The sequence below is a fragment of the Microtus ochrogaster genome, unplaced genomic scaffold (genome assembly GCF_000317375.1).
Source record: "Microtus ochrogaster isolate Prairie Vole_2 unplaced genomic scaffold, MicOch1.0 UNK68, whole genome shotgun sequence".
In the NCBI taxonomy this organism is placed as follows: domain Eukaryota; kingdom Metazoa; phylum Chordata; class Mammalia; order Rodentia; family Cricetidae; genus Microtus; species Microtus ochrogaster.
In genome coordinates this window covers 1564166-1577184 of record NW_004949166.1, presented here as the reverse complement: position 1 = coordinate 1577184, position 13019 = coordinate 1564166, and the positions used below count along the sequence as shown (strand labels likewise).

Below are 13019 nucleotides of genomic sequence, written 5' to 3'. Positions count from 1 at the left end.
GAGAGAGAGAGAGAGAGAGAGAGAGAGAGAGAGAGAGAGAGAGAGAGGGGTGGTGGTGGTCAGAGGACAACCAGTCAGTTCTCTGTCTCTCCTGGAGCTAAGTAGATTAGGCTGGCCCTTGTTTTTGAGGCAGGTTTTAGTCTGATGTTCATAATGGTTTTGAACATGTAACCCTTGTGCCTCTGAGGCCTTCTAATTAGTGAGATTATAGCTCGGAGCCTTCACACCTGGTTTAAAATATGAAAGAATATGTATTTCAGTCTTATTTTTTCCCAAAGTGGTGTAGCACAAAATCAGTTAGTAGAAATTGTTTAAGTGTCACAATTGAGGTGGTTATGTGTTGCTTGTAACCCCAGCTCTTGGGAGATAGAGGTGGGTGAAGGTCATCTTGCTGCCTATAGCAAGTTGGAAGTCAGCCTGAGATATATGCAACCTTGTCTGAAAGACTATTAGAATTTTATCCTATGGGTCAGTGATTATTTGGTCATGAGACCAAAAGGTAAAATCACTAGTGTCCTGTCGTGTAGAGTATTACGAGGCTGTGTTATCCTGAGTTAAATGCATTTCTAAAACCTCTTGGAGGGAGCTGTATGGTGTGTGCTGTGGTGTATGTGTACTACGCTAGCCCATTTCTGTGTTCACAGACAACCCTCAGAGAGGGGCACGTGCCTCTAACTTTTCTGTGATGGGAATTAGTGAAAAAGGAGGATAAATGGGTGCATACTATTCCATCAAGGCCATATACTGATATCTAATGTGGGGGCCAGGAAAGTAACCCAGAATTGTATTATTTCTTCTATTTGTGTTTACAGTAGATCAAGTTGGACCTTGGCGGCAGAGGTCAGACTTACTGGGCCCACCCACAGGGGAAGCCTGTGTAACTGGAGGTTTCTAGACAAGAGGCAGTTTCTGTGCTGGCTTTCTCCTTTTCCTTGGCTTCAGAAGGATTTGTTTTGGTCAGCCCTGAGATCCAAGGTCATCTGTCCCACTGACCCAGGTGGCTATAGGTGCCCGTTTTGGGTTCGCAGTCCTGTCAGGCTTGTTATCCTTAGTTAATAGGCACTGCTACCTGTTAGGAGCTGCTGGGTGTTATCTGGCTTTTCCTGGGCAGACTTATCTAGCCACTTCTCAGTCCTCAGTCCCCCATGCACTAGCTTCTCCAAGGGAAGTACTGAGGGTAGACACCAGGTCGCCAACATTCGGACCGGACCGGGAAGAAGAGAGCAGTGATTTGTAGGTGCAGGGCCTCCCGTGGAATGAGGACTCAAGATCTCTGTAGGGCTGGCTTTATCTCCCCCTGGTGGAGGGCACTGGTAAGGACCTTGACGAGCCACTCAGACTAACCTGCTGCACAGCAGGCACTCCTGCTGTCCCAGTCCCTACCGAGGGCTCCGTAGTTTCTGGATTTGGGAAGGCAGAAGGCGGACAGGGCTGGTTTAGGCTGCTTGGCAGGTGTCTGGCTGGCTAACGTGAGTTACCTGGTTCTATGGTTGTTACCCATCTCGCCAGTTTTGTTGGCTTCTGTCCCTTGTCCTTTGGGTGACCAGCTAGCTTCAAACTCGAGCTTCAGAACTAGTTCTTTGTTCTGTGGCCTTTGGGATAATGGAGCTGCTCCCAGGGCAGGAGAGACAGCTAACCCCCTGAAGCCAAGGACAGAGACCTCAACCTAAGGCCTACACCCCAGGTCTGGTCACATTCCTGAGGGACCTGCCCTCAAGGAGTGGGGGAAGGGCTGGCAGAGAAGGGTTCCTGGCTGCTGCAGGTTCTTTCTACTGACTTCTAGGGGAAGACCAGGCTGTTGGATCTATAATCTCAAGATTCCTCATCCTGTAGGACTCAGAGTGGAGCACCCTTCACCTGGGACTGCTGTTGGCTGTTTTGTAGGGTTGAACTGTGCTGTGTCTCCAATAGAAGGGAAACGTGGCAGATGACTGTTATAAACAGCCCTTCCTCTAGTGGTTCCATTTTGATCTTTTGTTATGTAAATAAGGTCAACCTTGCTTTAGCCTCCCACGGTGACTTCCAGGGATTTTTCTTTTCTTTGTTTTCTTAAGACTGGGTCTTTCCTTGGCAGCCCCAAACCCTCTTATATAGAGCAGGCTGAATTTACTTGCAGACACCCGCCTGCCTCTGAGTCCTAGGATTAAAGGTGTTGGATTAAAGGCGTGGGCATCTATGCTGTGTTTTAGGGGTTAGGCAGTGCCTCCCTGATATTAGATCCCGCATTTTTTCTTTTGTCTCTTGTTTTGTTGGTGGACCTGTGTTTGGGAGTAAAATATGTGACCCTCCTTCATGCTCCTTTCTTCCCTCCTAACTGATGCCTGCCTTCTTCTTCCAGGTAACCAGGCTTTGATGCACCCTCAGGAAGTCTGCGTACTCAAGGAGGCCACCCCCGCCGGCTGCTGCTCACATGGTGTCTGGGCCCCTGGCACTCCGGTAGGCTGGGAGAAGGAAGAATCACCATGGTTTCCAGTTCTTGGGGTTTTCTGGGTCTTTCATACAGCTTTGCAGTGTAGACTCTGCCCTGACTTGAGTCCATTGTATGTGCACAGAGCAGGCAGGCAGCATGTGAAGAGTCTAGGACTTGTGGCCAAGGCCTGCGACACCAGGTATTATTGCTAGCAGAGTCGGCACTGCTGTTGCCCTGGCACTGATACTTAGGGCCATACCTTAGGCTCTTTGTTTCTGCCTAGCTGGTAGACAAGTTTGGTTTTCATTGCCTGGGCCACATAGTCATCTCTGACTTGCTTCAGTTGTGAGCAAGGAGCAGGCTGAGCCCTCTGGTAAGTGCTTTCTGGAAGACTGAGTGGTAGTGTTGTACATCTGTGTTAATTTGCGGTGTATTCTGGAACTTCGGGATAAATGGGATTTCCTTCTCTGAACAAGGGCAGGTGTTGGGTTGAAGACAACTTTTTGTCGTTTGTGGGGACATAGCAGGCCCACCCAGGTGGACAGGACTGTGGCAGGACATCATAGGTGGTGGAGCGCTTCAGAAAAATTCAGCTCCTTACACAAATCGGACCCAGAAGCCACATATGGTAGTGTACAGTCCATTTAATGCGGGTGCTCCAAGAGGAAAGGGAGGTCAAGTTAGTGAGTACAGGCCAGTCTGGTTTTCATATCGAGTTCCAGGTCAGGTGGGTCTACAGAGGGAGAGATTGCACCCTAAATGGGGAGATGCAGAGCTATTTGTAAGCTGTTGGAGCCCCAGACTCTTGCTATGCTGCATTGCTGGCAGCAGTGTCTCCATGGCCTGTGGTTTCAGGAAGCTTTCGAGTGGGCTCAGGTAGCCACTTAGGCACTGGAATACCCCCTTTTGGGTGGAAGACAAGGCTGGGCATGTGGAGTTGAGTGCAGCTGAGGTCTACTAGGAGTACTTCTGACCCCCTGGGGCCTTTGGTACACTTTGCTGTCTGTGCACCCCTGGGGCACTGTCTGTGGTGTGTCCTGCTTGCCTGAGGTACTTCTCATAGGTGGACAGAAAGCGTGGACCCCACCTGCACACACTGCTGTTCTGCTGACAGGTTCCTTTGGAGACAGAGGCATTTGTGAGTGTTTTACTCAGTGACTACAAGGGAAGTTTATGCAGCCTGTCTGGAAGGGACAACTCACTGCCTTTCCCAGACCCCAGATGGCAAACTGTCTCTCCTAATAAGGATGCAGAGCCCATGAGGTTCACAGGCTCAGATAGTGCTCAGTTAGTGTCTCCAGATAGTGGAGAGCTTGTAAGGATCCAGCAGTTATGGGACAGAGAGTACAGTATCACGGTCAGGACCAGGAGCTAGCAAACCGGGAACCCTTGTCTACCTGGAGGGGTGTTTGAGAGTATACCAGGGTAGAACAAAGGTGGCAGGCCAGAGACTGCCAAAGGAACTGGGTTTGGTTTATAGGGTTTTTTGTTTGCTTGCTTTTTTTTTATCTTTTAAAATTTAACTTTTCAACACAAGGAAATTACCGCCCCGCCCCCGCCCCCCCCCAAAATCTGGAAATCTGGGAAGACCAGTCCTGTGGGTTTACATGCCTAGGCAGGACTGGCCAGTTTATTCTGTGGCCCCTAGTTTGTAGAGGGGCATTTGCTCTCCAACTTCCATTGCCACCTGCTGCCCACTTTTTATGTTCTCAGCCTGGGAGTGACTGACTCTTAGAATTGAAACCAGTAACAAAGTAAAATTCAAACCTCACTAAATTTTTTTTAGAATTGTTTCTGTTTATGTATCTAAGTGTTTTTGCTTACGTGTATATATGTGCACCACTTGTGTGTCTGCTCCTGTGGAGGTCATAAGGGGTCAGATCCCCGGGAACTGGAATTACAGATGGCTATGAGGAGCACCAAGAAGCCATCTCCAGTCTGTAAGCCACTGTTTGCTTGGCACCTTTATTTATCATAACCTCTTTTTTTTCATGTGAGTGAACGGCAGGGGATGGGCAGATACACTCCCCTTTCTCGTGAATGGAGACCTGTCCTGTTACACTGTGCCCCAGGAGGGTGGATTTGGGTCGACTCAGTGCATACCCTGTGCCAGACCTTCATGCAGGCTGCAGGTTAACTATCCTGCCTGTTCTTGCCCACAGGTGGTGCCCGTGGGCAGGGCGCAGGGACATGGGGCCAGACATGGAGCTGCCCAGCCATTCAAAACAGCTCCTGCTGCAGCTGAACCAGCAGAGGACCAAGGGCTTCCTGTGTGATGTCATCATCATGGTGGAGAACTCTATCTTCCGGGCCCACAAGAATGTCCTGGCTGCTAGTAGCATCTACTTCAAGTCCCTGGTCCTGCATGATAACCTCATCAACCTAGATACAGATATGGTTAGTTCCACCGTGTTCCAGCAGATACTGGACTTCATCTACACGGGCAAGCTGCTGCCCAGTGACCAGCCGTCTGAGCCCAACTTCAGCACTCTCCTCACTGCTGCCAGCTACCTCCAGCTGCCTGAGTTGGCAGCCCTCTGCCGCCGCAAACTGAAGCGAGCTGGCAAGCCCTTTGGCCCTGGCCGAGTGGGTGCTGCTGGTATGGGGCGACCAACCCGTAGTCAGCGGCTATCCACAGCCTCTGTCATCCAGGCTCGGTATCCAGGGCTTGTAGATGGGCGCAAAGGACACCCTGTTCCCCAAGAGGTCCCTCAGGCCAAAGGATCGGATGATGAGCTTTTTCTGGGCAGCTCTACCCAGGAGAGCACACATGGCCTGGGCCTGGGGGGCTGCCCAACTGGTGGGGAGGTGGGCCTGGGGGCTTGTAGCAACAGCACCAGTGGGAGCGGTGGGGGCTGTGAGCAGGAACTGGGTCTGGATCTGTCCAAGAAGAGTCCTCCCTTACCTCCTACAACCCCTGGCCCCCATCTCACTCCTGAGGACCCTGCCCAGCTGAGTGACAGCCAGCATGACTCACCTGCACCCACTTCAGCCTCCACGCTGCCTGTTGGCAACAGTACCTCATTTGTTGAGCTAGGGCCCCCTCCTGATGAGCCCATGGATCTGGAAGGGGCTGAAGAAAACCACGTGAGTCTGCTGGAAGGACAGGGCGGGCAACCTCGCAAGAGCCTACGGCATTCAGCCCGCAAAAAAGATTGGAACAAAAAGGAGTCTGTGTCTGGGTCCCCATTTGACCGGAGAGAAACTGGGATTAAGGGTTCCAACCCAGGGGAAGAAGGTGAGGGGCTTGGGGACAGGGTTCCCAATGGCATTCTGGCCAGCAGTGTTGGTGGAAGTGGCCCCAGTGGGTCGTATGGGGAGCCGCCATACCCCTGCAAGGAAGAAGAGGAGAATGGCAAAGATGGGAGCGAGGACAGTGGGCAGAGTGGGAGTGAGGGGGGCAGTGGCCACACTGGCGCCCACTATGTGTACCGGCAGGAAGGCTATGAGACAGTGTCGTATGGAGACAACCTCTATGTGTGCATCCCTTGCGCCAAGGGCTTCCCCAGCTCGGAGCAGCTCAATGCTCATGTGGAGACACACACAGAGGAGGAGTTGTTCATCAAGGAAGAAGGAGCTTATGAGACCGGCAGTGGGGGTGCAGAGGAGGAGGCTGAGGACCTGTCAACACCTAGTGCAGCCTATGCAGCTGAGCCCCGTCCTTTCAAGTGCTCAGTCTGTGAGAAGACCTACAAGGACCCGGCCACACTGCGGCAACACGAGAAGACACACTGGTTGACGCGGCCCTTCCCCTGTAACATCTGTGGCAAGATGTTCACACAGCGAGGCACTATGACACGCCACATGCGGAGCCACTTGGGCCTGAAGCCCTTTGCCTGCGATGAGTGTGGCATGCGCTTTACCCGCCAGTACCGCCTCACAGAGCACATGCGTGTGCACTCAGGTGAGAAACCCTATGAGTGCCAGCTCTGTGGGGGCAAGTTCACCCAGCAGCGCAACCTCATCAGCCACCTGCGCATGCACACCTCCCCTTCCTAGAAGCCAAAGACCCGAGGGAGCCCTCTGCAGACTTGCCACTTGGGAACCCACGGAAGGAGGAGTAAGGAAGCATGGTGGGAGGGGTTGAACCCCAAAGTCTGGCATGAGGCTCCCAGCAGCTTCTCTGGCCCAGCCTCCCCACACCCAGAGCTTTAATCAACAGTGTACCAAGGGAAGCTGAGAGGAGAGAAGCTGCCCGGGCCAGCCCTGTGCGTGTGGTGCTGGTGACTATTCTACCTCCCCGCCCACTTGGCTCCCCAGCTCCCTGAAGGGGCTGCTGAAGAGCTGGTGGGAGCCCATCATGTGGTGTCAGTGGGACCTGGTCCCTTTCCTGCGGTCTGGGCTGGGGGAGGCACAGGGCTTCCCGTGGTCAAGTGGTGCCTGGAGCAGGCCCTCAGCTGGCAGGGACCTCAACTGTGTGTGTGCATGTGTGCTTGTATCTTTGCAGTGCAGTGTGACTCTGGTGTCGGGAAGCTGGTGTCGGGTGGCAGTTCCTTTCTCTTTGAACTGGGGTGGCAACTGCTAGCTGGCACTGGACAGTCAGGGTGACCCCACTGCCTACCTCTCTACAACTAAAGAGCCCTTTGGGCCTGTAATGCTGTTATTCCTACTGAGCTGTTCCTATTTCTTTTTTACAGTTTTTAAAAATTCTTTTTTAAAACCAAAATGAACAATATTTTCCTCCCGCCTCTTTGGGGATGAGCCTGGCTCTGCAGACTGAATGTAACTGGGGCAGCTGCCCCCGCCCTGTCATTTTCCCTCGTCCTGGTGCTGTGGACATGGTTGAACCTGTCTCTCCAAGGCCCCAGAAGCCATTCTTGTGCAAAGGCTTCCCCAGTCCTAAGCCCTGCTTGCCTGGGCTTCCTCAGGAGAACAGGCTTTTCCCATAATTTCTAAGGAATATCACTTGATAGAGGTACTTATTTTATTGAGAACCCCCCCACTCTCATATGTTTTTTGAGGTGTTTGAACTGGAAGATCTAAAGTTTCAGAGGGTGGAGGGGAGGCCAGACTTGGTGCCAGGGCCATCGGTACTCTTGTTGGTATGTGCGTGTGTGTGCATGGCTGTGTGTGTGTTGCTTATGCACAGACGTTTTGCTTCCTTACTCACTAAACAAGGTGGAGAGCCTTGTGATCTTTTGCTACCTCTTGAATTCAATACCACAGTACTGTCGAGGCTGATCCACTTGGTTTTGTTTTCCTACAGTGGGAGTAAACTGGGCTTGGGCTGGCCTGAGCCCCTTGTGGGCCTCAGTGTTCTCTGAAGGGATGATTGCTCTTCAGGGGATGCTGTGGGGGGGGGCAGGTGCTGGGAACCTGAATAACAGAAGCCATGAGAAGGGGCAGCTCCCTGTGTGGGCCTGAGTGAGGTGGAAGTGAGCCGGCCCCATCCTGTGTCCTCCTGAGCTCTGTGTATCTAAGAAGCTACTGCAGAGTCAGAGGTGAGGGGCAGCCTCCACTTAGCAAGTACAGGGTCAAACTGTAAGTCAGCCAGCCTCAGGTGCTTGCATGGGGTCCAGCAAGGGGCAAGACCAGACCAAGGCTGTCTGTGCTCTGCCACAGATGAGCCACAGATCTGGGCCTGTAGAATTTATCATGTTGCTTGATAGATACAATGAAAATAGCTTTTCATTTTCCTTTTGATTTTTTTTTTTTTTTTTTTTTACTTCAGACCAAAAATTGCAGAGTCACATTTCCTGCTCCCACCCCTCCAGAGATCCTCCAGCATGATTTCAGGGACCCAGTGAGTGGCAGGTGTGAGAGTGAGGGTACCTCTACATGGTGCCCTTGCACTGACCCGGTTCTTCATCCTTCACACCTGTAATCAGAGACAGTAGCTGAGTGAAGAACTGAGCCCCATTCTACCCAGGGAAGAGGCAGGGCGTGCTGGCCCCTGCTCTCTACCTACCCACCTCACCTTACCCTACCCCACCAGCACTTACGCCACAGGACACAAAGTCTGTACGGCATGGGAACCCCATGTGGCCTCCCAGGCTGTGGGAAGCCTCATCTGCTGTGCAGAAATTCAGGGACTGGGAGCAGAGCCCCTCAGCACGTCTGTGCAACAGAGTATTGTACCAAGCCTTGTCTGTATGTTAATGAGAAAGCAAAACACTATAGTTTCCTATTTAAGATTTTAAGGGTTGTTGGGCTGGGCGGGATTGACACTTGGTTTGTTTTTCCTTTTCCTTTGTTTCTATTGGTGCATGCTTATGATTGTGAGTCTGTGTGTGTGTGTGTGTGTGTGTGTGTGTGTGTGTGTGTGTGTGTGTGTGTTAAGAGCCTCAAGGAAATCAGGCCATAGGAGGCCAAGGTGGCTTACAGTTCTCTTTTAGTCATTTGATTCCTGAATGTTTTGGAGAAACAGGAAACAGAAAATAGCAAACATCATGTAGGAAAAAAAGATTTAAAAAAAAAATCAAAAGAAAAAAAGCTCATACCCAAATTCACAAAACCTATTTTTTAAACCAAAGCACATTTTGAATGAGTATGGAACCTCAGTGGGCTCAGAAAAAAAAAAGATACTAATATATTTATCTCATTGTTTACATAAACTTTTACAGTTTCAGACCTCAGCAGCTATAAGGCCAGTCCCAGGGACCTCTTCCCCTCCCTCCTGGGTCCCTCTGCGTTGACCCTTGAGCAGCTCAAGGGAAGAGGCAGCCCTGGGTGCTGGGTAAGGACTAGAAGACCCCTCCCCCCTAGCTTCACCTGAGCCCTAATCCCCATTTTGGGGGTCTCTTCAAGCTCAGCTGCCACCAAAGAGCGTGCACCAAGCTGACCAGCCCCCAGGCTGCCTGGCTGCATCTAAGGGGTGGATGTCAGCCCTGCCCGTGAGCCTTGTGTTAGTTACTGTGAGAGTCAGTCAAGCCAAAAAGCAGGGAGCTTTAAGAAGCTCAGTGGACTCCATCATATGCAAACCCCACCTCGGGCAGCAGAAGTCTGGTCCTTACCTACAGATGGTGCGAACACTCTCAACAGTGTTGTTTTTTATCAATGTTTGTGCAGTGATGAATGTATTTATTTCTCAGACTTAGGGCAAGCTGGTGGAAGCAGGCCCGGCTCTGCCAGTGCCCACTTCCACTGGACCGAGCTACTGCAAGGGCTCTTCCAAGATTGCAAAAAAGGAAAAGATGAACTTTTGAACATTTAAGAATCTCAGACTTGCAGCATAGCCATACACCTCAGCCAGTGACTCCTGACCTCACATGGCCCAGGAAGTGTGTTTCCGTCCATCAACACTGAGGGGAGCCAGGTCCCCACCTGCTGCCCACACTGTCAGTATTCACTGGACTTCAGGTCCTTGTGCAGGAGTGCGATCTGCTGAGCTTCAGCAGGCCGACTGCTTGCTGCCTTCCTGAGTAGGGGGAATCCTGGGCAGCCAGGAGGGCAGGGCTCAGGGAGCAAGTGCTAGGGGACGGAGGCAGAAGCCAAGGGACAAGCCTGAAAAGAATAGACAGGCTCTCAAACCTTGCTGTGCTCCACTAAAAGGACCAAGGTCTTCCTTTCCCCAGTCACTTTGGGGCCAATGTTACTGAACCTATGAATTGGATGCCAGGAATGAGGGCTAGCGAGGGACCCGACCTCAGTCTGACATTCCAACCCGGGAAGGGTGGAAGCTGTGGAAATGAGCTGCCCAGGACCCCCTTCCTAGGATGCCTACAGCTTCAGTCACCTTACTTTAACTTTCTACCAGGGACCCCTCCCCCTACCTCACCTTGCTATTTATTGCTGTAATTTATTGACCTCAAATGCTGCATAACAGACCTCACTTGGGTCAGGGAGTTCCCAGGGTCCCCCCCTCCATTTGGTGGGGCCCCATGGGGCCAGGTGCTTAAAGGAACCTCCCTGTACCTAACCCATCACTTGTTTCCTCCAGGGGCCCCAGGTTGGGCCCCATCCATCCCATGTGCAAATACCTCAGGAGGGATGGGGTATATCTTTTTATTCATTTAATTGGAACTGGAAGAGGGATCACATCCTCTGTGCCCTTCCCGGAGCAGGGGACGGATGCAGGGATCGCACTCCTGTACTGGTCACCACTGTTGCCACTTACCACATTGAGTTTACATCCCTACAGAGTCTGGATGGATGCATTCAGGTCAGAGTGATTTATTCAGGACTGATCTCTCCATTCAAAAGTGTGCAGTCTTAATGTACAGTATTGAGAAACTGTTATTTTATGATCTTTTCATTAAAAGCTTGATTGAAAACTGGTGTCTGTCTTGTGGCTGTCCCCTCCAGCAGAGTGAGCAGGGTCTTGGGTGAACAATGGAGGGTGATTGTCTTTAGATGTGAGCGTTGTCAGAACAATACTGACTCAAGTTAATAAAGGCTGTCCAGAAAGCGCATCTGGTGGAGTGGCTGGGAGGAGCACAGTTATAACTAAGAAAAGGCTGGGAAAGACGAGTCCTCATGGGCCATCTCTAGAGCTAGTGCTGCTGCACTGAGTCTTGGTTAGCTGGAGACTTGATTCTCTTAAAGGGCTGGGTTTGTGGTAGAGTAGTTTCCCCAGGTTGTGCCAGGATGCTAGGTTCAAACTCCCCTGTGTGCACCTGCAAGATGGGATGACTCAAAAGAGATTTGTGAATGTTAAATAGCCCGACTCTTCACCTGGGAGGCAGAGGCAGGTGAATCTCGAGTTCGAGGCCAGCCTGATCTACAGAGTAAATTCTAGGACAGGCTGCAAAGCTACACAGAGATTCTGCTTTGCAAAACAAAAAAGGAAAAAAAAAAGCAACACAGGCCGGGCGATGGTGGCGCACGCCTTTAATCCCAGCACTCGGGAGGCAGAGGCAGGCGGATCTCTGTGAGTTCGAGATCAGCCTGGTCTACAAGAGCTAGTTCCAGGACAGGCTCTAAAACCACAGAGAAACCCTGTCTCGAAAAAAACAAAAAAAAACCAAAAAAAAAGCAACACAACCTGACTCTTACTACTCCTGAAGGCTGAGATTAAAGACATGCCCCCACACCCAGCTAAATTAATTTTTATGTGTATGTCTACTTACGTGTATGTGGGTGTGCTGTGTGTGATGGGTGTCCCCAGATTGACACCTGCGCCCCTAAAGGAACTACTTAGTGGTGAGAAGACAGGCTAATTCCGTTTACAGTGTCAGTGCCCACAGGGTCTGCACCTAATCTGGAACTGGAGTTTTGGGTAGTTGTGGGCTGCCATGTGGGTTCTAGGAACTAAACGCTTGGTCCCCTGCAAAATAACAAGTGAGCCTTTCTAGCCCATCTTTCTGAAGATTTTAAAATACTGTGGTCCTGAGCATGGTTGAATCCAGTTAAGACAAGTTCTCTCACTGTGGTGACCTTGGCTCATGCCTATGTTAGTGATGAAAGTCAAGTTCCCCAGGTTGTGTGGTGCACACCTTTAATCCCAGCACTCAGGAGGCAGAGACAGGCGGGGCTCTCTAAATTCAGGGACTGTCAGGCTACACAAACTATGGGGTTATAGAGATGACTGCAGTTAAGAGCACTGGCTTCCAAAAGCTTCCAAAAACCTAGGTTCAATTTCCAGCACCCACCCACATGGCAGCTAAAAACTAATTCTGGGGGTCTGGAGAGATGGCTCAGAGGTTAAGAGCACTACCTGCTCTTCCAAAGGTCCTGAGTTCAATTCCCAGCAACCACATGGTGGATCACAGCCATCTGTAATGAGAGATCTGGTGTCCATAATTAATAAATCTTTAAAAAAAAGCCACTAATTCTTGTTCCAGGGGTCCAACACCTTCACACAGACACATATGCAGGCAAAGTGCTATTACACATAAAATAGAAATCATTAACAAAATTTAAAAAAATGTCTTCATTTCTTCTGTGAGTGCCATGGTGTGTGTATGGAGTCTGTGGCTTTGTATGATAGTTAAGCCCTCTGCTGGATGAATTCTATCCTAAATCCTGATCCTTCACCTCCTAAGCGCTGGTGCCTAGACCTGGTTTATTTTAAATTCCCATGGAAGTATTCTCTCCCACTCTCCTCTCCTACCCCCCCTCTATTTTTTTTTAGATTTATTTATTAATCATACAACATTCTCCCAGCATGTATGCCTGCATGCCAGAAGAGGACACCAAACCTCATTATAGATGGTTGTGAGCCACCATGTGGTTGCTGGGAATTGAACTCAGGACTTCAGGAGGAGCCATCTGTGCTCGTAACCTCTGAGCCATCTCTCCAGCCCCCCCCCCCCATTCTTGAGGTACTGTCTCATCTCTCCATGTTTATTCTTGAGGCACTGTCCCATCTCTCCATGTACTCATCTTTACCCTGGAACTCAAGAGTTCCTTCTGCCTCTTGCTTCCCATTGTTGGGATTAATGACCAGCCCCAATGTCTTTCCTTAGAAAAAAATTAAAGATTATATATTTTATGTGTGAGCGCTCTGTTACATACATAAACTCTGCCTTGCATACACTGCTGCATGCCAGAAGGGATCAAATCCCATTCCAAATGGTTGTGAGCCACTATGTGATTGCTGGAAATTGAATTCAGAGCCTCTTGAAGAACAGCCATTGCTCAAGCCCTGAAAATTAATTTTTTTTTTTTTTTTGGTTTTTCGAGACAGGGTTTCTCTGTGGCTTTGGAGCCTGTCCTGGAACTAGCTCTG

General features: G+C 50.5%; 1 protein-coding gene across 1 annotated transcript in view; it reads left to right on the top strand.

Moving 5' to 3' along the window:
• Hic2 (HIC ZBTB transcriptional repressor 2) overlaps nucleotides 1-8630 on the top strand; it is a 27188-nt gene extending 18558 nt beyond the window's left edge. The window contains exons 2-3 of the mRNA XM_005369996.2: nucleotides 2339-2436; nucleotides 4573-8630. Coding sequence (XP_005370053.1) covers nucleotides 2411-2436; nucleotides 4573-6409 — 1863 coding nt within the window. The 5' untranslated portion in view covers nucleotides 2339-2410 and the 3' untranslated portion in view covers nucleotides 6410-8630. The remainder of the gene's footprint in view (nucleotides 1-2338; nucleotides 2437-4572) is intronic.
• The last annotated feature ends 4389 nt before the right edge of the window (nucleotides 8631-13019 follow it).